General features: G+C 39.8%; 1 protein-coding gene across 2 annotated transcripts in view; it reads right to left on the bottom strand.

Moving 5' to 3' along the window:
- Window positions 1-26,027, bottom strand: part of GFPT1 (glutamine--fructose-6-phosphate transaminase 1) — a 51,851-nt gene that overhangs the window by 7,987 nt on the left and 17,837 nt on the right. Inside the window, exons 5-15 of one of the 2 annotated variants that reach the window (XM_049785049.1) lie at window positions 22,701-22,759; window positions 20,059-20,193; window positions 17,954-18,015; window positions 16,587-16,666; window positions 16,330-16,383; window positions 11,717-11,822; window positions 8,509-8,672; window positions 6,547-6,642; window positions 2,989-3,086; window positions 1,371-1,491; window positions 317-474 (exon numbers count right to left, since the gene is read on the bottom strand). In XM_049785049.1, coding sequence (XP_049641006.1) covers window positions 317-474; window positions 1,371-1,491; window positions 2,989-3,086; window positions 6,547-6,642; window positions 8,509-8,672; window positions 11,717-11,822; window positions 16,330-16,383; window positions 16,587-16,666; window positions 17,954-18,015; window positions 20,059-20,193; window positions 22,701-22,759 — 1,133 coding nt within the window. The remainder of the gene's footprint in view (window positions 1-316; window positions 475-1,370; window positions 1,492-2,988; window positions 3,087-6,546; window positions 6,643-8,508; window positions 8,673-11,716; window positions 11,823-16,329; window positions 16,384-16,586; window positions 16,667-17,953; window positions 18,016-20,058; window positions 20,194-22,700; window positions 22,760-26,027) is intronic. The other variant, XM_049785048.1, reaches the window with a different exon arrangement.

Below are 26,027 nucleotides of genomic sequence, written 5' to 3'. Positions count from 1 at the left end.
CATACCCTATTATACTTGCTAAAAGGAGCATATTGACCATGTGTCACTCCTTCCAGCAGGAGTGTAAGTGATGAATGGAGACAACAGAAACCCTTGCAAAATGGATGTATATACACATCCATATGTTCTTTTTAAATATTTAAAATGAAGGCAGGAAGAGGTGACCAGTGTGTATCTGTTGTTGATCCTTTAGTCTTAGAATGATAATGCTTAGTATACTATCCAGGTTCTCCAAATACTAACAAAAGAACAATAAGATACAGATCAGCCTTTCCCCATCACTATGATTCACTCATTCTAGAGAAGGAGAATTTACCTTGGTACTGGCCACACCAATCTCAGGGCCGGCATTAATATGAACCCCACAATCTGTCTCCCGTGATATGGAACTTCCAACAGTGTTCGTGATTCCAACTGTTAGGGCTCCTCTCTCCTTACAGTACCGAAGGCCCATCAGGGTATCTGCCGTCTCACCTATGTACAAAAGAAGACAAATAAATGCAGCACACAGGAAGGACAACATGCCTGGTTTTTTTGTTTGTTTGTTTGTTTGTTTTGTTTTGTTTTGGGCCACCCCCATTTGATGCTCAGGGGTTACTCCTGGCTAAGTGCTCAGAAATCGCCCCTGGCTTGGGGGACCATCTGGGATGCCAGGAGAATCAAACCTCAGTCCTTCCTTGGCTAGGGCTTGCAAGGCAGACACCTTACCTCTAGCGCCACCTCGCCAGCCCCATGCCTGGTTTTTTCAATATAACTATTGAAACACATGCACACAAACAGATATTTTCAATAGTATTTGTTCTACATAAATATAAAACATGAACTTCAAATTAATTTGTCACTGAGTCAGAGAGATAGTATAGTAGGCAAGGTGCTTGCCTTGCATGTAGTCAACTTAGGTTTGATCTCGGATACCCCATATGGGCACCTGAACCCTCCTGAGTACAGAGCCAGGAATAAATGCTGAGCACCATAGGGTGTGGCCACAAAACAAAATACAAAAACAAGTCAATTTGTAATACTTTTCATAATAGAATCTGGATGTTTAAAATCTCTTTTCCTTCTCTGAATATTCGGGCCAAATGTATTTGTATTCATTCACCATTATGCAATATTAAAACATCCTTCTACTTGCCAAATTGACTGTTACAGCCACCTAATGTTCAGACATCAATTTTGTCATGGGACAGAAGAATTAAGAGAAAGAGTAACTCTTTTCCTTCAAGTCTTTCAAATGAACATACCCAGTATTTCAGGTAGAACAGTTAAAGCACTTACCTTGCACACAGCCACCCCGGGGCTCAGTCCCAAGAACCCCATACGGTCACCTGAGCCAAAAGTAAAAACTGAAAAAGCTAAATTCGGCTTACCTGACTGACTAATGAAGAAGCAAACATCGTCTCGAAAAACAGGGGTATTTCTATCCAGGAAGTCACTGGCCAGCTCCACCATGACAGGCAGTTCTGTCAGCTCTTCCAGAACCTGGCGGGTCTGCAAAGAAAAATCACTCCACTCTAAAGACTCTCTCATGTGCTTCTTGGAAATTAATGCAGTTTCCAATTTTTCTGACTATAATGACTAATACCACACGTACTATTAGAAAAAAAACTAAGAATAACAGATTAAAGCATAAAAAAATTACAGAGGTGGGCCGGAGAGATAGCATGGAGTAGGGCGCTTGCCTTGCATGCAGAAGGACAATAGTTCAAATCCCGGCATCCCATATTGGTCCCCCGAGCCTGCCAGGAGTGATTTCTGAGCGTAGAACCAGAAGTAACCCCTGAGCGCTGCTGGGTCTGACCCCCCAAAAAAAAAAAAAAACAAAAAACAAAAAACAAAAAAAATCACAGAAGTCACCACTCAAGAAAAATGCTATTATTATTATTTTGCTTACAAATCTATTTAGATAAGGACCAGTGCATATGGTTTCATGATAAATATATTCAAACACATGCCTTGGTAAGTGGATAAAGCACTGTTCTGAATAAGCCTGCACACTATTTTTTTAACTTCTCAATTTTTGTTATCTTTAAATGGCAATCTATATAATACTTAAGTCACTCAGAACTCTCAAATAAAATAATAGTGCATAAACACCCAATAAAATTTAATACTTCAAAAATATAATCATAAATAGTACCACTTCTAAGAAAAGGTTAATATACTTCTAAAAGTCTGCTTAAGAAAAAGCTTATTTTGGGACTAAAGAAATCGGACAGGGGTTAAGGTGCTTGCACACGGCAGAGCCCAGTTTGATCCCCAGTTTGGTCCCTTTAGCACCACCAGAAATGGTGGTGAGAGCAGAGCCAGAAGTCCTTCTGGTGGGGTCGGAGAGATAGCATGGAGGTAAGGCATTTGCCTTGTGTGCAGAAGGACAGCAATTCGAATCCCGGCATCCCATATGGTCCCCCGAGCCAGAAGTAACCTGTGAGCGCTGCCGGGTATGACCCAAAAACTAAAAAAAAAAAAAAGTCTTCTGGCATGACCCAGAAGCCAAAAATTAAATAAATAAAAGATAAAAGTACATGCTGCTGTTCAGAGTACAGTGAACTTCCACCCTAACAGTATTCCTCTTACTCTGAAAGTCAGAAGTTTTTAATTAAGCATAACTCAACAATGCTCTTCTAGAAGCAGGCTGTTCGTAGTACAAACACCCCATCTTGACCTTTGATTAGGTCAATTTGAGAAGGTCTACCTGAAATCTGTACTAAGGTCATTTCTACACAGTTATTAAAATTCCTCCCTCCAACTTGCCTGGTTCTTGTGACCATAATATGAAAAGATCGCATGATGTCTTAACAGTGGATAGATAGCATCGCATGCTGCGTTCCTGGAGACATTATTTGTCTGCAGCTATCTTCTGACATCCAACATAGCACAATGAAACATTTAAAAAGCATTTACTGGAGCACAGATGTGGCTCAGTGCTGCACATGTCAGATCCCAGGTTCTATTTCCAGCAGAATAAAGAAACAAACCAACACTTACTGCTACACCAGCATGATAACTTGTTCCACAAGCAATAAGTATCAAGCGCCGACACCTCTGGATCTCCTTGATGTGATCCTTTAAGCCACCCAAATTCACTGAAAACAAAACACAGCAAAACATGAACATACAACCATTTAGCAAAAAACACATGAAATACTAAATCACTTTTCATGAGTATCCAATATGCCCTGGAAACACCACCACCTTTCTTGAGAGTGCAGGTTTCTCTAGAAATCAAAGTTCTCTACAGTTTTTAAGAGTAAATTAGAAAGGACACAACTAGACCCCCAAATTTGTAACCAATTTCATTCAATCTCAACATGTACAACACCTGTAGCATTTACTGCTTTCTTTCTTTCTTGTTTGATTGCTTTTATGTCTTCCCTATAAAGGCTCCCTGAGGGCACAGTGATAGCATAGAAGTAGGATTTTTGCCTTGCATGCAGCCAACCTGGACAGACCCAGGTTCAAATCCCAGTATCCCATATGGTCCCCCGAGCCTGCCAGGAGCAATTTCTGAATACCCCTGAGTGCTGCTGGGTGTGACCCAACCCCCCCCAAAATAAACTAATTAATTAATTAGTGAATTAATTAATTAAAGGCTCCCTCAGTTGAGGACTGGAGCAATAGTATAGCAGGTAAGGTGTTTGCTTCACACATGGCTGACCGGCATCCCATATGGTCTTCCAAGCACTGCCTCAAGTAATTGCTGAGCAGAGAGCCAGAAGTAACCTCTGAGCACTGTCAGGTGTGACCTAAAAACCAATAACCATCAATGCAAATAAGTCTATAGATATGTCTAATAAAGGGAAACTAAGTCTCAGAGAGATGTGTGTTGCTGATGACCACCAAGAAGAGCAAGAAGGGAAGAGGATGAGGTTTCCTGATCATGACTATTTCTCTGAAATGAGCCCTAGCAAATTCCCTGCCAGCTGAGAGGTCTGGAGGAGTACCAGAAGGAATCCCCCAGGTTGGACCAAAAACACTGGAACCCGGAAGCACTGGACACACTGAGGAACCAGAGAAAAGAAGAGGTTGCCTGTGACGAGAGCCATGTGACCTCCAGCAAGACCTCTAACAAATCCCTCATATCCTTTTCTCAACAGCAATAAGATCAAATGACTATTCTGTTTATATTGTAGAATGTAACATAAGGGCCCGGAGAGATGGCACAGCGGCGCTTGCCTTGCAAGCAGCCAATCCAGGACCAAAGGTGGTTGGTTCGAATCCCGGTGTCCCATATGGTCCCCCGTGCCTGCCAGGAGCTATTTCTGAGCAGACAGTCAGGAGTAACTCCTGAGCACCGCCGGTGTGACCCAAAAACTAAAAAAAAAAAAAAAAAAAAAAAAAAAAAAAGGAATGTAACATAAACAAAAGTGGGTTCTTTGACTATGTGTTGTGTTTTGTTTTGTTTTGCTTTAACTTTGGGTCAGACCCAGTAGTTCTCAGGACTTACTCCTGGCTCTATGTTCAGGCATCACTCCTAGTGGGAATCTGGAGATCACATGGAATCCTGAGGATCGAATCTGGGTCAGGCACATGTAAGATTCTATCGGCAATACTATCACTCCAGCCCCAAACTGTTTTTTAAAAGCTTAAGCTTCTAAGTTTGTCTTATTCTCTTCAAATGAATTTTCTTCCTGACCTATCTCCATGAGTACCTTGAAAGGCCTTTACTAAAAAAAAAAAAAAGAAAGAAAGAAAGGCCTTTACTGCCAATTCTCCCATTACTACCAGTTGTCTATCTCCTCTGCACTAATGCTGTTTTACCTGTAACACTCCCATTTCATCTTCACCTATTAGATAGTCCAAGCCCTTAAAGCTCACACCTGCCTCTTTCTGAAGCCTTCTGACATGACTGAACTGACACTGACTTTCTCTAAATTCAACATTTCACTTTAAACATATCAACATTAAAGTGTTTCTAATGTCATTTATTTTATTTTATTTATATAGTTGGTTACACATTCATCCTCATGTTGGACTCAAGAAGGAGACTGAGATAATTTTCCTAAAACCTTCATGTTTAGAAGGCACAATATTTATATTTTACATGCTCTGCACAATGACACTCAAGTCATAATAACACTCAGTCTTCAACAAATCTTTCCTGCTAAAAGCCTGCTGCTACTAACATCATAATAGGTGGCATCATTTTGGAGAAATCATCTTCTATCCGTTAGCAACATATGGCATAAAGGAGAAGACATTTAACACTACTTATGACACATATAACCAGGCAAAGCCTTTAGCACATTAGTTACTATTTCTCAAAAACTAATTCAGGGAGCAGAAGGATAGCACAGTGTGTCGGGAAGTTCGCTTGCATGGAGCTAACCTGAATTTGATCCCTGACATATGGTCCCCTGAGCCTGTCAAAAGTAATTTCTGAGGGCAAATCCAGGAATAACCCCTGAGTACATCCAGGTGAGAGCCCAAAACAAAACAACAACACCACAAAACTAAACTAATTCAGAACACTGAGACCAAAGCTTTAGCCCAAAGCTTGTTCACTGAGCTGTTATTATTACAATGGTCATGATGAAGAAAGTCATGTTCCAGAAACTTAGACTTAGCAACAACAGATCATGACTTTGGACCCCAGAATGTTATTCTTAGTATGGTACACAGCTTAAACAGACTCTAGGAAGAACTTCCAAAAATGAAGACCAAATTTTCACCTCTACTCCAACTACCCAGAACAGAACCCACTGTCAGATAAAGTAACCAGCTAAGAGTCAGAACAGCTCTGGGGCATTTTGAGCTTGATCCATTTGTAACCTGAGAGAGAAAACCTAGACAGAGCAGACACAGGAAAGCACCCAGATCTCAGACTTCTCAGAATTCACAGCAGGTGCTCAAGGAAGGAAACCTTTAGTCCCATGGCTGGCAATAATTCCCAGTGTCCTTTTCATCTTTTGAAAAAAAAAAAAAACATGTCAGTACTGTACTGAACATGACTTTTTAAAGAATATGATTCTGCACTTTTTAGCATTTTCCAAATTGTGCAACTATCGCTCAGTATAGTCTAATCCCAGAACATTTTTGTTATGCCAAAAAAAAACCCCAGATCCCAAAAGGATCTACCTCCTCAGTTCCTGGCAACCATTACTTATCATTCCCTTTTTAACACAATCATGAAAAAGTGGCAAAAGAAGTTTCCATCATAATCATCTTTTTTTTAATATAATAATTTTTATTGTGACCAAAGATTTAATAACAAATCTTTCACAGTAGTATTTAAGGTACATAGTGGCAATGATCTTCATCATCTTAAGAGGCAGTAAGCACATGCTCTGTGCTACCATTCACCTCCAGAATTTTCACTTTCCCAAACTGAAAATCTGTCTCCTTAATCCGTGATAACTACAAGTAAGTTTCTGTTTCTTCACATGTGACTTTTGTAGATACACTCCGTACACCTAATAGGAAAGGCCTTTTAGAAAATGACTATGCCGTGCTGATGGTAGGCCACCGAGCACACAAAGGACAATCAATCTCCAACAAAAACCCACCCAGGACACTGAAACCATGGCAGAGTAGACAAGTAATTACCAGTATAGTCGTCAAAGTTGACTCTTCCTCTCATTGTGTTCACAACTGACTCTGGCTGCTCAAAAATTTCCTTTTGCATAAATGAACTGAAGTTGCCTAAATAAAAGCAATAGTATGAAGACAATGATTAAAATCATTTAAAAAAATTGATGATCCGCCAAAGAACAAGAAATTAATTCATAAATCAACTTCTATCCCCTTTAACAGAATCTTTGCATAAGAGATGAGGCAAAAAGTTATGTAACAGATAATAATATTTATGATATTTTATCCTTTTTTGTTTGTTTGTTTGTTTGTTTTAGTTTTGGGGTCACACCCGGCAGCACTCAGGGGTTACTCCTGGCTCTATGCTCAGCAATCGCTCCTGGCAGGCTCGGGGGACCATATGGGATGCCGGGATTTGAACCACCATCCTTCAGCGTCTAAGGCAAATGCCCTACCACTGTGTTATCTCTCTGGCCCCGATATTTTATGCTTTGTAAAGAAAAATGAGCAACTAAAAAAGAAAAAGAAACAAATTAACTTTTAAAGTTAAAATGCACAGAGCTATGCAGGGTGGTGGGAAAGCTTAAATTTTGGAGTCAGACCTAGGTTCATATTATCATTCTATCCAAATGGCTCTAAAAAAAAATTTCCTAATCTATAAAGTAAGAATGGCAGCCATCTCAAGGCAATTGTACAGAGAATTAAAATAGCAAAGATAGAACATGAAGTACCGGAGGTATATCACAGTGGGTTGAATGCTTGCCTTGTATACAAGCCAATCTGGGCTCAATTCCTGACACACTATGATTCGAGCAAGGAGTAAGCTCAAAGCCTCACCAAGGTGACCCAAAAACTAAAAGACATAAAAAAAAAAAAAAAAACATTAACATCCAGCAGCTAAGAAGGGAAAAGAATAGGGCTGAAGAGATAGCACAGTGATAGGGCATCTGCCTTGCAAGCTGCCAATCAGGAAGGACAGTGGTTCGAATCCGGCATCCTATATGGTCCCCCATGTCTGCCAGTAATAATTTCTGAGTGCAGAGCCAGGAGTAACCCCTGAGCACCGCTGGGTGTAACCCAAAAACAAAACTAAAAAGGGGGGGAAGAATAAAAACAGCAAATATTCTATAAGGCTCATCAAATATGTCAGACACTATTTCAAGGGCTTGGCATATACTATTTTAATCCTCAAAGCAGATTTTTTTAGGGAGTGATTTGGGCCACACCTGGCTATGCTCAGGCTTATTCCTGGTTCTGTGATCAGGGATCACTCCTGGTGGGGCTAAGAAAACCATATATGATGCCAAGGATCTAACTTGAGTGGGCTGGCACACAAGGCAGTTCTCTACTTGCTGTACTATCTCTCTGACTCCTGATAATTTTTTTTTTAAAAAAAATGGGTGTTTATATCAGATAATTACTGCGTGGTCTCTCTGACTCTCTTCAATCTTAATGAAGGTTCTATTATCCCCATATCATATATGAGAAAACTCTAGTATAGGAAAAAAGGGACTAACAAGAGAAATATAAACCAGGCCTATAAAATAATATCAAATACTGAGCCAGAGACATAGTCCAGGAGGTAAGGAAGGCAACTGCAACAATCATAACATTGGGTTCAAATCCCAGGTCCATATCTGATCTCCCAAGAACCACCAGGGGTTGCTCCTGAGTACCAAGGAAGCAACAGCCCCTTGAATACTACCAGGTATAAAAAAATCCCTCAAAACAGAAATGTAAATATCAAATATGATTTCAGTGATCCATTTTTCACATTTCTCATCTTTTTGTTCTTAGAAACAACAACAACAAAAAAAACCCTATATATCTGTTCAAAGCAGAACTGATATCAGTTCAGCAGATCTCCAGTGGATCCTTCCAATTTCTGGACTGAGCCTTTCAGTAACGTTTTCAGATGCCCACTTTGAGACAGGAAGCAGAGTGTCTTCTAGCCCCATGCAGGGCAAAGTCTCTCACCCTTCATGATTTGCTGCAGCTCCATCTGGAGGGTCTGCACAGCTCGTCCAGGGTGGTCTCCCGCAGTGCGCTTAATTCTGTGGATGGAAAGACGGCCATCGACCACTGCTGCTACATCGTCGTCTTCTAGGAAGATGACCCGATTGGTATGTTCTATGACAGCACTAAAAGGGGGTAAAGGAGATAACACAGTGAATGATTAATATGAGTATTATAAATAAAACCATCATCAGACACATGGGCCTAATTCAAAGACAAACTCTGATTCTGCACCATCTCTGATAACTAAGTGATAAATAATATCCCTACGAGGGGAAGGTGGGAGGATGGTTACTGGAGACAATGAGCCAAAAACTCTTGGCACGGTACTCTCAATAGCCTTAGATTAGAACAAATGAGAAAGTTTAGCTATTTCCTCCTCATTCTTTCACCAAATCCTCCAAAGTATCTTTTTGTTATTTTATTTGTTGTTGTTGTTGTTGTTGTTGTTGTTTTGCTTTTTGGGCTGCACCTGGCAATGCTCAAGGATTATTTCTGGCTCTGCACTCAGGAATTACTCCTTATGGACTTGGAGGAGCAAATGGTTTTTGTTTTGGGGCCATACCCAGTAGTGCTCAGGTGTTATTCCTGGCTCTGTGCTCAAAAATCACTCTTGCAGGCTCAGGAGACCATATGGGATGTCAGGGATTGAAACTGGTTTGGCTGCACGCAAGATAAGTGCCCTATCCGCTGTATTATTGCACTGGTCCCCAAATCCTCCAAAAGTTTTATAACCTTCAAAGTATTTCCCAAAGCTTGCATGTCCACCAGCTCAAGTCATTGCAGTGACTCTAACTTACCCAGCTACATTCAATACCTTCCACTGCCAAAATGGGTATCAAAAAGACAATACTACAATTCTAATTACAAGTTCTTTGGAAGGCCTAGAAAGATATTTTAGAGGTCAAGTTTCCAGGGTACAATCCCCAGCACCTGGGAGGTCTTCCCAATACCTTCAGCTGTAGCCTACCAAAAATAAAAAAAATCCAGGTGGCCAGAGACAGAAGCTCTGAGTGCTACCAGGAATGACCCCAAGTCTCATATAATTAAATAACTAAATACTTAAAAATTTACCCAGAGAAGGTAAGTTACCCTGTTATTGGCATTTATGGCTCTTGTCACAAGTGGATTTCTATCCTTGTGTGACTGATTCAAATCTCCAGAAAGAAACATTCCAAGGGACATGTCATTTTTCTTCTTCCTTCCCATTATTTATCAACAAGGCTTTGTTCACTGTTCAATGTAAAGTACAGTAGATAGAGGCTATCTTAACAAGCTCTAGTTAATTTAGGTCAACTACCAACTCGAACCAATTTTCTTTTTCAGTTGTTTTGAGGAAGCCTCCCAAGTAGTGTTGGGGACTTCTCCTGGTTGATGATTCAGTCAAGAACCATAAAATGCAGTGCTGCCTGGCTCTCAGTGCTGGGAACTACTTGGTCTCTAGAACGTTACTAGCATATGCTCAGGGAACCAAATGGTGGTGGTCATCAAAGGGGGCGAGGCTGTGTGCAGGCCTGGACCTTAATCCCGACACACTCAGCCACAACAGTGTAACTTATTTAACGGTAGCAAAAACTCAAGTTAGCACTGACTACCTGCCTGTAAAACTTTAAAAACAGCAAAGCTTGTTTTACAAAAAAGTATTATGTTTTTTTAAGTCACAAACCATATCATTTCTTTACTTTTAGATCTTCTTACCTTCGTGGGATTCAATGTTATCCTCATTATTGTATTTTTTGTTTGTTTGCGTTGGGTCACACCCGTCAGTGTTCAGGGCTTACTCCTGGCTCTGCACTCAGAAATCACTCCTGGCAGGCACAGGGGACCATATAAGATGCCTGTATTCGAACCACTATCTATCCTGGATCAGCTGTGTGCAAGGCAAACACCCTACTGCTGTGCTATCTCTCCGGCCCTCACTTATTGGTATTTTATTGGTAAGTGCATTAAACCATTGCATTGCATTTAATCTCAAGTGTCTCGGTCATGTATTATTTTCTTTATAAAAGTGATTGTCTTAGAGCCAGAGCAGTGGCACAAGCGGTAGGGTGTTTGCCTTGCTTGCGCTAGTCTAGGACAGACCTTGGTTTGATCTCCCAGCATCCCATATGGTACCCCAAGCTGGGAGTGATTTCTGACCACACAGCCAGGAGTAACTCCTGAGTGTCACCAGGTATAGCCCAAAAAAGGCAAATAAAAAAAAAAGTAATTGTGGTTCCCTAAGAACTTCAATGGAATGGTATGACCCCCACACACACACCAAAAAAAAAAACAAAAAACAGAACAATAATAAAAAAGGTAATTATATCACAAATTCATCTTGAATTAAAGTTTCTATATTTAGAGTAAAGCTATGTGGGGCTAAAGAGATAGTAGAGTAGGTCGGGTGCTTGCCTTACACATGGCCAACCAAGGAACCCATTTATATTCCCCCAAGCCAGACGAGGATTGATCCCTGAGTACAGAGCCAGGAGTAAACCTTGGGCACACCAGGTCCAAAAAAATAAAAAAGTAAAGTAACATTAGTTTGGCAACTAGACTGCAATCTATGGGACAGGAGAGTGACTGCACCATTCTTCTCTCTGATCTAACATCTCTTCTCTCTACAAACAAACTCATAAAAGAGGAGGAAAAATATTAATGAAAGAATTCGAGGTAAATATATAGGAACGAACTTCAACATCTTGGTAAACTGAACTATGTGACCTGACAAAAAAGAGTTCTTACAACTACAGTTCTAAAAAGGTCACCAAAATATCTTTCCTCAACAAAATTCTTCTATACAAGATGGGATTGATACAGAACTGGGGCTGGCGAGATAGTGTAGCAAGTAGGGCACTTGCCTTACATGTAGCCAACCCCAGCTTTGATTCCTAGAATGCCATATGGTCCCCAAACACCACCAGGAATGAAAAGACAAAATTCGGGCCCGGAAAGATAGCACAATGGCGTTTGCCTTGCAAGCAGCTGATCCAGGACCAAAAGTGGTTGGTTCGAATCCCGGTGTCCCATATGGTCCCCCGTGCCTGCCAGGAGCTATTTCTGAGCAGACAGCCAGGAGTCACCCCTGAGCACCGCCGGGTGTGGCCCAAAAACCAAAAAAAAAAAAAAAAAAAAAAAAAAAAAAAAGAAAAGACAAAATTCCTTTGAACCACTTAAGGATGTTCACCTTGCATCAGAAGCAAAGTAATATTCCACTGCTTTTTCTTCAACCGGAAAAAGGCAAGTTGTGCTGTCCACACGGGAGAGATTGCAGCTTCCTTTCTTGTCTTTCCCTAGAGCATAAAATTAACACAAATTGGCAAATGTAGAGAGGAATTCATGGCCAGCATATAAATAATATGATTTTCCACAAAACCAACCACAAAAATAGCAACAAAAATAAGTTTAGCAATTAAAAATGCCAAGATCACCTTATTTCATGCAATAAGCCAATGAAAATAATAGACAAATAGTGAAGAGTGAAACAGCAACTATTGAAGAGAGCGTGGCAGATACTAGTGCACATCATCATTTTCCAGATATTTCTTCCCCAGATAAAGGGTCTGTAATTCATTCATTGAGCTGATTAATCATTTTTGTTAATCAAATGTATACACAGACTTACATGTACAGTAAATGTATGTACAGTCTTAGCTTTTTACAAAACTTCCTGAAATTAAGACATATACATTTGTGTACCTAAACTTATAAAAATTACATTCAAGATATTAAAATTATACATGAAAAATGAAGACTAGTGGCATACTTATTATCTCCTAACGTAACTTCTCTTGTTTAAAGTTAAAGCAAATTAGCATATCAAACTTTGCCCACACTAACTCTGATTTAAAAACTAAGATATGGGGCTGGAGCAATATAACAGTGGGTTGCCTTGTCTTGCACGTGGCCAAGCCCGGTTCAAACTCTGGCATCCCATATGGTCCAGTGAGTCTATCGGAGACAGCCCTGAGTGCAGAGACAGGAATTAACCCTAAGCACCACCAACTATGGCCTCAAAAACAAAAACAAGATACAGTACATCACTGGGTTGACAACGTACTATTATAAGTCAAGAACTTCTCCTTCCTTAAAATTAGCTTTTCACATATTTCTTTTTAGTCAGGATAAAGTATGGTCCTTTTGTAATGCTATATATTTAACACCAGAATTCCAACATTTCAAATAGGTCTTCACTGATAAGATTCCTGCCTTCCTCTGCCTTCCTTTTTTTTTTTTGCTCATTGGCAAAGTCAAAGTTGCAATATAAGGCTGGGGATATGGTTCAAGTGGTAGATGATACGGCATGTATATATGAGTCCCTGGGTTCAACCACCGCATTGCATAAATTAAACTTCACCAACACTGTTAGAAGTGGCCCCACAACAATAAAGAAAAATTTAGGAGGTCAGAAGCCTGAGAAATAGTACAGGAGTAGGGCCTTGCATGCACATGGTCTGGGTTCTATCCCTAATACCCCAAAGGGTCTCCTGAGCACCCTGAGCTAAAGCTAGGAGTAAGTCCTGAACACTACCAAATATGGTCCTAAACCAAAAAACATAAAAATTAATATACTAGGGGCTGGAGAGATAGCATGGAGATAAGGCATTTGCCTTTCATGCAAAAGAACAGTGGTTCGAATCCCAGCATCCCATATGGTCCCCTGTGCCTGCCAGGAGCGATTTCTGAGCATGGAGCCAGGAGTAACCCCTGAGTGCTGCCAGGTGTGACCCCCCCCAAAAAAAATTAATATACTTGTAAGAACTTAATATTGTATCTATTCTCTTAAATACATGTCCATAAAAGGGGATATTATAGAAAGACAAAGCAAATCAGTATTTACCAGGGTTTACTACAAAGGGACAGAGAGGGAGCTGGGAAGGTTGGAAGCTGGAATCTATACATTGATAGTAGCTGCGACTATATAACTTAATTTGACAAAACTCATAATTTTATGTAAATACCAATGAACTAAAAATGTATGTTAAAGCAACATTTCTCATCTGATTCCCAAATGGACCCTATAGGTCCCCATGATATTCCAAGGTGGTCTCAGGTGAGATCACATAAAACAGGAGGCACAGCTTGAGACTAGGGAAAAAAAACCAGTAGTTCATGGGGGTTACAGGAAGAAAACAGGGTCTGAAGGGGGCCTCAAAAAAAAAAAAAAGGTTGGGACCGGTGAGGTGGAGCTAGAGGTAAGGTGTCTGCCTTGCAAGCGCTAGCCAAGGAAGAACCACAGTTCGATCCCCCGGCGTCCCATATGGTCCCCCCAAGCCAGGGGCAATTTCTGAGCGCTTAGCCAGGAGTAACCCCTGACCATCAAACGGGTGTGGCTCAAAAAAAAACAAAAAACAAAAAGGTTGAGAAACACCATATTCAATGAATGGCCCAACACCTATAGATTTTTTTTTTTTTTTTTTTGGTTTTTGGGTCACACCCGGCAGTGCTCAGGGGTTACTTCTGGCTGTCTGCTCAGAAATAGCTCCTGGCAGGTACGGGGGACCATATGGGACACCGGGATTCGAACCAACCACCTTTGGTCCTGGATCGGCTGCTTGCAAGGCAAACGCCACTGAGCTATCTCTCCGGGCCTTAGTAACAAACAGCTTTGTTTTAGAAAATGACCCACTTGGGTCATTCTTTCTCTAAATATCAGTCATTTCATTCTTCAAGTAACAAAGTATATTCAATTACCATGATTACCATGATTTAGAAGAACCTGAGGTATCAATAGGTCTATTATTTTTGTTTTGGTTTGTTTTGGGGGGAGCCACACTCAGGACTAACTCCTGGTTCTGTCCTCAGGAATCACATCTGGCAGCTTGGGATTATATTCAATGCTGGGAACAAAACCGGGGTCGGCCACAAGCAAGGCAAGCTCCCAACCTGCTGTATTATTGCTCTGACCTCCACTATGGTCTACTTTAAATAAAAAAAAAAAAAAAAAAAAAAAAAACAATAATACTGGGCCCAGAGAGATAGCACAGCGGTGTTTGCCTTGCAAGCAGCCGATCCAGGACCTAAGGTGGTTGGTTCGAATCCCGGTGTCCCATATGGTCCCCTGTGCCTGCCAGGAGCTGTTTCTGAACAGACAGCCAGGAGTAACTCCTGAGCACTGCCAGGTGTGGCCCAAAAACAAAACAAAAACAAAAACAAACAAAAAAAAAAGAACAATAATACTTGACGCCTATGTGGCTCTAATAATCTATAAAATCCATATATATGAACCTCATCCAATTTAAGTAGATCAAAGTTATTTTCATCTCACTCTATTTGGTCAGTGGGAACATCTGGAGAAAAGAACAAACACATGAGAGTCTGTCAGGGCTCTTCCTTTCTGTCTCCTGTCCCACAAGAGGCGACACCACTTCAGCTCAACTACTTAGGAATGCAGGAACTACCTACTACCAGTAAGAGAAACTGGAGAGCTCATGATAACCTAAGACCTAAACCGATGTTTTCCAACTGTTTCTAAAAGTAGCCTAACCTAAAACACATGGCATATAGGTCATAAAATTATAAAGAGACTCATTAACAGAAATCTGGAACTTTGGTTCCTAATTTTGTACTCTCATTGTTAGACTATTTTTTCTTCTGAAAAGAGGAAGAAAGGAGGAACATAAGAAATTCAAAAATCAGGGGCTGGGAAGAGAGTACAATGGGTAAGGTCTTCACACAGCCAACCTTCTTCAATCCCTGGCATCCCAAATAGTCTCCCAAGATCCTCTTGAGTACAGAGCTAGAAGTAACCCCTAAACTGTGCAGGATGTTGCCACCAGATGCATAAAAAATAATTAAAAGATCAGTACTAGGGGCCGGAGAGATAACATGGAGGTAAGGCCTTGCATGCAGAAGGTCAGTGGTTCGAATCCCGGCATCCCATATGGTCCCCTGAGCCTGCCAGGAGCGATTTCTGAGCATAGAGCCAGGAGTAACCCCAGTGCACTTCCGGGTGTGACCCAAAACCCCAAAAAATAAATAAATAAAAAGAAATTAAAAAAAAAAAAGATCAGTACTAATGAATAAAGGAAATAACTTTCTGCTCTAGATAAAACAGTTAACACCAGCCACCGCCTACAGGTAAATACTGCTTATTACAACTGATTTGATTTTATTTTCAAGACACCAAGAATTATGCATTAAAAATAAAGGTTTCAATTTCCTGAATTTATCACTCCCTATTACATGGATTGCTTTAAGTAAATGAAAATAGCACATTGTTTTGTTTTATTCTAATTATAACAATAAAATGACCCAAAGTTTGTAGCGCTAAAAGTCCTAGTAAACTTTAGATAAGTTAGAAAATACAAATAAACCTTTTAAAAAAACAATAGCTCTAAATGCAAACAAAGCTAATCAAGATATTAAATATAAACCTAAACATAAAATATCATACAAAAAAATAACGATCATTCAAAATTATTTCAGTTAAAAGTTAGGCTAAATTATTAAAAAATAAAACCACTGAATATAGTCCTTAATAGCCTAGCATCTTACTTATAACAATATATCCCACCTAGATGGTTTTCATTTAAAACAGAAAAAATGGTTATAATTTTCAACTATTTTATCAAATTTGAATTATTTTAAGGAAACAAATGATTAAATGCCATTTTCTAAATGCCAAAAGCAGACAGACAAAAATACTCTGCAAATTAGAAAAATGTCAAAATTATGTTTCCCCATAAAAAAGCACGTGTTTAGAGAAGCCCAGCACATTCAATCACTCCAAGAACAGAATTAGTAAAGAATGAACAAAAGAGAACAGATTCCTCCCCCTCCATGCAATGCGTTTCCCACCTCTTTCTCCCTGTGATCCCCACCGTGTGAATTTTGATCCAATCTGTGTCCTAGCTAAGGATATACAACAGAAGAAAATTCTAATCGTCAGAAAAATGACAAAACAAATAGTTTTCATATCCAGACACACTACATAGATGAATGGCTGTGACCAAAGGGGAACTGATTGCAATTTAAGAAAAATATACTTTAGAAAATTGAATGGACTCTAGTTACACATTGCCCCAGGACATGACATAGGAATCGTTTTCTTTTACCTGTTCTGTAGAGAATTGGGATGTGATCAGTAGAGAGTTTATGTTCACTTCGTACACCAATCAACAGAGGGCTACCTCGTCTATTAGTACAAAATTAAAAAGATTAAAGCATCTTTATAGGAAATAAATACATACTTGTAATTTGATGACAGAACATAATTCAAGCATTTAAATTCTCCAAGCTCTAGATTTTTAATGACAAAAACAATCTGCTGCAGGGCAGTTATTTGTTTTTTTATTGGAACACAGCTATTTCCATCCTTTTACACTATTATTTTTTATAGCTGTGCTAAGGACTTGAATGTAAGATGCCATCTGACCCTGAAAAAGCTTATTTACATAGGCCTGTTACAGAAAAAAAATGACCAACTAACTCTTGTTCTCAACAAGGCATTTAGAATGTTTCTCCTTTTTAAAGGCCAAATGAGTCCTTTGAATTAAACACAGATCCCCTTCACCTAGGCTACACTGACATATTAAAATAGCTCTCCTGGAGGCTGGAGAGATAGTATAGCAGCGGAAAAGTGGCTTGCTTTACATGAGGTTATCACAGGTCACTCCCTGGCATGCCAAATGGTCTACTGAGCACCTCAAGAAGTGGCCCTGAGCACAAAGCTTAGCACAGCCAGGTCTGGCACAAAAAGCAGACATTCACACACAAATAATAATAATTATAAAAATTAAGTAGTTCTCTCTTATCAAATCCTAGGGGTCCTAACTACTCTGAAAAAAAAAATGCTACCTCTTTATTTTTGCTTTTTCTATTTTCTTTTTGGGCCACACCCAGCAGTGCTCAGGGATTACTCTTGAGTCTGTGTTCAGAAATTACTCCTGGCAGGCTCAAGAGAACCATATGGCATGCCGGGGCTTGAACTCAGATCGGCCACATGTAAGGCAAACTCCTTACCAACTGTGCTATTATTGCTCCAATTCTACATTATTAAAAAAAAAAAAAAAAAGGCAGTTCATGATTAGACTTACTATTCTAGCAAAAGTAGTACTGGTACAATTATCTAGAATCCTACTAGAGTAAACACTTTTAATAATAATAATAAAGTAGATGAAGCCAAAATATGTTTTGGACATGGAATTAGAAAATATTTAATAGCCTATTCACAACACAAACATGGTTTTCCACCACACAAATGTCAAAATGCATTTGCTTTATTAGAGAATTCTATTAAATGAAAGAGTGGTAAAAAAAGACAAGGAGGAGCATGTTCAAATAAATGCATTCAATGCAAATATCTCTAGAAAGGACAGAATCTCTACAGTGAAGAGTTCTTAATAGTGAAGAGACAACAAACTTGCAATTCAAATGTTTCAAAATGCATACGATTATTACTCACAATCAAATTTATATGTACCTTGTGCCAACTGCTTGACCAGGAAAATGAACACTTTTAAATACAAGCGCAAAAGCACCTTCCTACATAAGGGGGAAAAAAATGCATTAGCAGTATTTTATTACAATCAATTATCAAATTACCAAAACCTATTGGCCTCAGCAGAAATTATTTTGTTCATCTGCTGCTCTCTTATGCTAATTCATAAAAAAATCTACATTATATATATACACACTAGAACTATGGAACTCAATATTGATTTTTAATCTAACCGACTTTTAAAATATGTTTATTAGATAACTCCCAAAATTGGCTATTTTAAAATTTACTCCGACATGCTAACAACGATTCTCAATAGATATAGATTATCTCCAGTCTATATGTTTGTAAAATCGATAGAAATAGAAAAGATACCAAGTGCAGTATCTAAAACCGATTCTCTTGGTCCAGTCATTTTACTGGACTGTTTTTGTGGGTTTTTTTTTTTCTTTTGGGGGGATGCGGGGTCTGAGTCACACTAGTGGAGCACAGGGTTCACTTCTAGCTCTATGCTTAGGGATCAATTCTGATAGGGCTCAGAAGAATTATGACATGCCCGGGATCCAACCCAGGTCAGCCACAAGCAAGGCAAAAGTCTTACCTGCTGTGGTTTTACATGACTACTGATTGTGCTTTACACACTTCCATTCTTTTATGAACTTGATATAGATACAGTTACAATTACTGACATAAACACAATGCCACACCACCAACCCAACGTCCTCCGGTACGGGGAACTAAAGAAATAAGAAGTGAACAAAGGGGAGCCAGGGAAATAGCTCAAAGAGAAAGAACACATGCTTTGTGCCACGCACCCTGTGATCCCCAGGACCACTAGGATCAATTTCCAAGCACCAAACCAGAGTAGCACCAAAAAGAGTACTGCTAGTGTGGGCTCCAAACAAAAAAACTGCACATAAAGTATAAATCAGATTATAAATGAACAGAAACAAGAAGTTGAGGGTGGACATTACTCTGACTCCACATTGCTCAGTGTAGAGAAGGAATAGCCCTTATTTCCTCCAATTCACTGATTCCTCCTTTGCAGCATATAATGTGGCTGGAAGGTGAGGACCTTCTCTGGCCTTGCCAGAGAAAAGTAGCAAAGAACTTTGAATTGGAAAAGCTAGAATTCTGGGTGTAGGGTGAAGGGTGTGGAATTATTATGCATTGGACTTCTGTGGATCTCTGATGTCATGTATCTTCTGAGAACAATTAGGATGGGATCAATCTGTTAAAAGCATATCGCTTTTTTGGAGCCAGAGAGAGAGAATACAGGAATAAAGATGCTTGCCTTGCAAGTAGCTTACCCCATTAGATCCCTGTCACCATGTGATCCTCTGAAAGCCAAGGAGAGTCTTGAGCACAGAGCCAGGTGTAGCCTCTGAGCACCACTGAATGTGACCCGAATATTAATGACATCACCACTTTTTCTGAGGCTGGGAAATACTTTTCTATATCAATACAAGGTCAACATAAAGCACCCACATAGAAAAACCATGGCGCTCAAACTATAGTGCTCAAAGACACACAGACATTATCTTATAATAATACACTCAAGTTACGCCCATGCTAAGTTGGTAGAAAGAATACATGGTAAGCAGGCAGAAAGAGATAAGTCCCCAGTGAGATACAAGGTATACATGCTTATGTGTGGTACCTTTGGGTTTATGCCTTTTGGATACCAAAAGTGCTCAGTGGGACTGGCCCACCCCTGCCATGCCCAACACCTTGGTGTTGAACAGAGATGAGGAAATGTAGGTCTAGGGATCAAACTCAGAGGTCTCACATATGCGAGACATGTGTTCCATTTCTCTGAGTTGTAGGCCAAGCCCCAGTAGATTGTTTTGAATCCTCATAACACAAAACAGCAATAAAATAAAGGAGGAATTTTATGTGTGTAAAAAAAATGACTAAATCAGATTATCAGATTATAGGATTTCAAAGGTATATTCAAGCTGAGTTGTATAAATAAGAAATGAATGCCCAAACTAAGAAATTAGCATGGCTTTTGCTCGTTGAAATTACTTAAAAGCTTATGTTGGTTATTGCTGGCAATAACTAGCTTTGAAAGAACAGTTTAATACCAATTGTTGGATAACTCTCTCCACCAAGGTCGTGAAACTGATATCTTGACTTTCCCGATTGTCATACATGTATTTAACAAGTTTGGCGATGGTCTCTGTGTCTGTTTCAGATTCAAAGTCATAACCTTTGCTTTCCTGTAATCAGAAGGAAAAAAGGAAATATTTGTTACATTCACATTTTTCTCCAGCATTTTCTTCCTCAAAAGAGTAAGTGGACTGGAGGTGATACAGGAGCACAGGTGAGGTGATGGGAGGTGAGATCACTGTCCAACAAGAACACGAATGGCAGCACCACTGTACCTACATCATCCACAGTTTTGAAATTTTTTCTCTAACCAATATTTAGTATTCTGGATCAGCATTTTCCATTACCCACTGTGAGAAAAGAAGATCACCACCTTATTATAGTTACTCCAAAATAGGTATGACTGAGAATATTTTATAACTATGTAAACAGCATGCCATACATTCACTAAGCTTTAAGATAATTAAAGTATGTAACACAAAACACTAATTCTGTTACACATGATTCTTAGGATAATGTTTTGTTCTATGCAATAGCCATTAGTTATATGTGACCATTTTAAAATGGTTCCTCAGTTATAGCGACACAAATGGAGACTATGAGTCACACTAGTGGTGATTATATGAGGCTTCAGCTCCTCACTACAGAAGGTGCACCCGGAAAGCCTGAGAACCAGGCTTCACGAACATCATTGTGCCCAGCATTACTGTAAGGCACAGAGCAACTTATGCACAGCACCTTCCTGTTTTCCTTTTTTTTTTTTTTGGTACATGGTCCCTGTTTTTCTTGTGGTAGTGATACTGAAGGGACATGAGGGTCACACTCAAGAGAGCAACTCACACACACAAGGCTCTAACAACTAAGACACATCTCCGCTCTCCTAGAACCTTTTTCACTTGTTTTTTGGTTTTTGAGCCACACCCGGTGGTGCTCAGAGGTTACTCCTGGCTCTGCTCAGAAATAGCTCCTGGCAGGCACGGGGGACCGTATGGTATGCCGGGATTCTAACCAACCACCTTGGGTCCTGGATTGGCTGCTTGCAAGGCAAGCACCGCTGTGCTATCTCTCCGGCCCCCTTTTTTACTTGTTTTGGCTTGAAGCTACACTTTGCAGTTTTCAGAGATAACTATTCCCAGCTCAGTGCTTGAAGGAATCACTCTAGCAGAGCTTAAGGGGCACTGGGAATCGAGGGATCGAGTGAGACTGGCCACATGCAAGGTAAGCAGCTGAAACCCTGTATTCTATTTCTCCAACACCCAAAAATCTCTTATAAATTTGCAAACAAGGTTTCTCACAATGCAAAAGATGTTCTCCCAAAATTCTAATTCTTTTTTGAAGAGGGGAGGGGAAGTTCCAAGTGGTGCTAAGGAGGACCCGGGGCTGACAATTATTGGGCACACAGGCCCTTACACCAAAACCCATTAAACAGGGATAACCAGGCCATCCTGATAGTAGTGCGGAGCCTCTAGGACTGCATCCAGTGATGCACAGGGCATAAACCCAGACCTAAAATGCACCCTAACCAATATACCTCCCAGCCCTCCAAATTCTATTTGAAATTCTGGCAAATTTACATTGTAAGGGTGGATCACAGAGGGGTTAGGAGAGGATGGGGTTGGAGTAGTGGAAACACTGGGACAATGATAAAAGAAAGTTGACACTCTGGTGGAGGGTGTAGTTTGGATGTTTAATATATAAAGCCCTGTCATTATCAGTATTGAAAATCCCAGTGCCTAAAATAAAATTTTCCATAAATAAATAAAGTGCCAGAGTGATAGCAGAGTAGGTAGGGCGTTTGCCTTGCACTTAGCTGGCCCAGGTTCGATCCTGGCATCCCATATGGTTCCCTGAGTCTGCCAGGATTGATTTCTATGTGCAGAGCCAAAAATAACCCATGTGATCAAAAAACAAACAAACAAAAAATATAAAGGTGGGTCAGAGAGATCATACAGTGGTTAAAATATGTGGCTTGCATAGAGCAGACCCAAGATTGAACCCTGAAACTTTATTTGGTCCCCAAGCACCACCAAAAGTGATCCCTCAGCACATTTGGGTATGGCCCTTCAAAGTCTCCTTCTCATCAAATCTTCCCCACAAATCATCAGGGAGCTGAAGATGTGATTCAGTGGTATGGAACATATCTTGGCTGTGGATTTATTCCTTTGCACTAAGAAAGGGAGGGGGGGTGGAGAGATAGCATGGACATAGGGCGTTTGCCTTGCATGCAGAAGGTCGGCGGTTCAAATCTCAGGATCCCATATAGTCCTCTGAGCCTGCCAGGAGCGATTTCTGAGCATAGAGCCAGGAGTAACCCCTGAGCACTGCTGGGTGTGACCCAAAAACCAAAAAAATTAAAAAATTTTAAAAAAAAGGGCGAGAGGGGGCAATATTCTCAAAGTACAGTGGCTTGTGTGCAAGCCCTACAACTAATGATGCAGTGAACACACCACAGTCAAGTCTACAAGTAGAATGACACAAGTGCGATCCCCAGGGAGCACATAGTCAAGGATGTGAGAAACCCCAAGTCTTCAGAAGCACAGCAACAGTAAAAAAGGGAAGTAGGAGAAACTTTTTAAAAAATTTTTATGAAAAATAACCCTGATGTCTTTTTACTTACCAAAAACTTTTTCAAGTCTTTGTAGTTCGTGATGATTCCATTGTGAATAACAATAAATTCTAAGAAATCAAAGTTTGAAGACAAAAAATTAGAAGTCTGGCAAATATTACAGACATTTGTTAACAGTCTTCTGTAGTCAAACTGTTTGTTACATGCTATACTTCCAGATATAATCAAGTATCATTTCCTTTCATAATCAGATTACCCTTAGATAGATGACAAGCATGGTTTATGTGGCTCAGTGAAAACACGGTGGGGTCAGTCAGTGGGGAAATACATTAAAGTGTGTCTCTAGACATCTATTTCCATGTCGCTAACTAAACTGTGAAAGGAGACAATGTCAATGTCACCATAAAAAAGGAAAGCGGTTTCTGAACCTATCTCTTTATTTGCAAACTGAGAGGGCTGAGCCATATAACAATTCTCACTTCATTGTCCATTCATTCTAACACAGAGAACATTCCTAAGTCTAAAGAGAAAGCTTTTCAAAGAAAACAATGATTTGATTTAAAGAACTAAAGAAGTTAATGAGAAAAACTAGACACTTACAAATAACTTATCTGAGATTAATTCCCAGAATGTCAGATAAATAAATTCATTAAAACAGAATTCCAGGGCCCAGAGAGATAGCACAGCGGTGTTTGCCTTGCAAGCAGCCGATCCAGGACCAAAGGTGGTTGGTTCGAATCCCGGTGTCCCATATGGTCCCCCGTGCCTGCCAGGAGCTGTTTCTGAGCAGACAGCCAGGAGTAACCCGACACCACTGGGTATGGCCCAAACACCCCCCCCAAAAAAAAACAGAATTCCAGGATAAATACATAAGATTATAGGATAATTTTAATGCTTTGATTAGCTAATTCTGAATAATTCAAAAGCTGACACCACCATTATCTGTGGCCACTAACAGTGTATGTAAACATATTAATATAAATTTATTGTTTAAAATTCATTTAAATCAGAAGGGAAATTATCACTAAATTTTCTGTGACATTTTGGTTTAACAACAAATGAATCTAAATTCATTGCAAACCAAATAAACACTCCCAACTAAATTTTTATGAGAAATGATACCACAAAAATACAAATTCAAGAGAAAATGCTAGAACACAGGTAATAGAAATAACAATTACTAACATAAGAATTATAGTGAAAATTCTCAAAATGTACTCAGATGTTAAGTCTTCAGCAATTACCTAATTAGATCTTGTCAGTATTAAAATGCTGAGTGACAGCACTCAATCTAATTCACTAACAATCATGTGAAGCAGACAAAGCTAAAAAGCATATCCATATACATATGTAAAAATATATATTCATATATACAAAGATGAAATGAACTAAATATTTTACTAAATGGCTATCTCTGAGAGAGGTAGAGTAAGAAGGAAAATTGATAGAAAATAGAGGTGTGGTAGCACAAAAACATAAAACAGTATTTCAATACTATTATAAAACATGATACCACAATAACAAAAACTAATTTAACAAAAAAAAGTAAGTAGAGGAGAGTCAGGGTGAAAGCTTCAGGGCTGGGCCTGGAGAGATAGCAAAGCGGCGTTTGCCTTGCAAGCAGCCGATCCAGGACCAAAGGTGGTTGGTTCGAATCCCGGTGTCCCATATGGTCCCCCGTGCCTGCCAGGAACTATTTCTGAGCAGACAGCCAGGAGTGACTCCTGAGCATCGCTGGGTGTGGCCCAAAATCCAAAAAAAAAAAAAAGAAAGCTTCAGGGCTGGAGCTCAGGCCTGGCATTGGCAATGTCAGGGCTCTAGGTTCATCTTCCACTCATGGACTTCAAAACACCAGTGGGGACAGCCCTTGATGGAGGCCCCCAAAAGAAGAATCAAAAATATAAGAGTATTTATTTTGGCACGCATTTTTTTTACAAGCAAAATCTCAAAACTATACAACTATTTTATTGTTTTTGTGTGGTAAAGTTAGTCTCTTCCTTTTCTTTTTTTTAACTTCTCAAACAATGTATTTTATTTACTTTATTTTTATATTAATATCTTTATTTAAACACCTTGATTACAAATATGATTGTAGTTAGGTTTCAGTCATGTAAAGAACACCCCCCTTCACAGCAACATTCCCACCACCAATGTCCCAAATCTCTCTCCTCCCCACCTCACCCCCACCTGTACTCTAGACAGGCTTTCCACTTCCCTCATTATTCACATGGTTATGATAGTTCTCAGTGTAGTTATTTCTCTAACTGCACTCACCACACTTTGTGGTGAGCTTCATGTTGTGAGCTGGACCTTCCAGCTCTCCTCTCTGTCTCTGAGGATTATTGCAAAAATGTCTTTTATTTTTCTTAAAACCCATAGATGAGTGAGACTAATCTGTGTCTATCTCTCTCCCTCTGACTAATTTCACTCAGCATAATAGATTCCATGTACATCCATGTATAGGAAAATTTCGTGACTTCATCTCTCCTGACGGCTGCATAATATTCCATTGTGTATATGTACCATAGTTTCTTTAGCCATTTATCTGTTGAAGGGCATCTTGGTTATACAACTATTTTAAACAGTTTTAAATAAAGCCGGTTTTCAAAAAAAAAAAAATTCCTTTCTTTTTGGGTTTTGGGTCACACCCGGTAGTGCTCAGGGGCTACTCCTGGCTCTACACTCAGAAATCGCCCCCAGCAGGCTCGGGGTACCATATGGAATGCCGGGACTCAAACCACCATCCTTCTGCATGCAAGGCAAATGCCTTACCACTGTGCTATCTCTCTGGCCCCAAAAAACAATTCCTAAAAATTATTTTTTGTTTTTGTTTTTGGGTCATATCAATGGTTGTTAATAACACATAACATTTTCAAATGAGGGGCTGGAGAGAGTCTACAACAGGTAGGGCAGTTGCCTTGCAAGTAGCTAACCCAAATTCCATCTCTGGCACCCTATATGGTCCCCTGAGCCCACTCAGTGATTCCTGAGTACAGAACCAAGAGTATCCTGAGAAGCTCCAGTTCTGGCCCCCAAACCAACAATAACAAAAGTAATTTGAATATTAAGTGTTCCAGATATAATTAAAAACTATGCTACTGAAATAGAAGGGATAAAGAAACATTCAATTAAGCACAGGAAACATGTGATCATGTTTTGATCACACCAAAATCTACACTGTAGGACCGAAGGGTAGTACAGTAGGCTGGTGTTTGCCGTGAAAATGGCTGACCTGGGTTCAGTCCCCAACATCCATCAGTCTCCCGAGACTGCCAGAGGTAGCCCTGTGCATCACTGCATTTAGTCCAGAAATGAAAATAGAACTATACTGTAGGAAAATCTAAAGGACAAGCAACACAGTAAACTAAATGAAAATAA

This window comes from Suncus etruscus, chromosome 12 (assembly GCF_024139225.1).
Source record: "Suncus etruscus isolate mSunEtr1 chromosome 12, mSunEtr1.pri.cur, whole genome shotgun sequence".
Taxonomy (NCBI): domain Eukaryota; kingdom Metazoa; phylum Chordata; class Mammalia; order Eulipotyphla; family Soricidae; genus Suncus; species Suncus etruscus.
The sequence above is the reverse complement of the archived record's forward strand: the minus strand, read 5'-3'. Positions and strand labels throughout refer to the sequence as shown.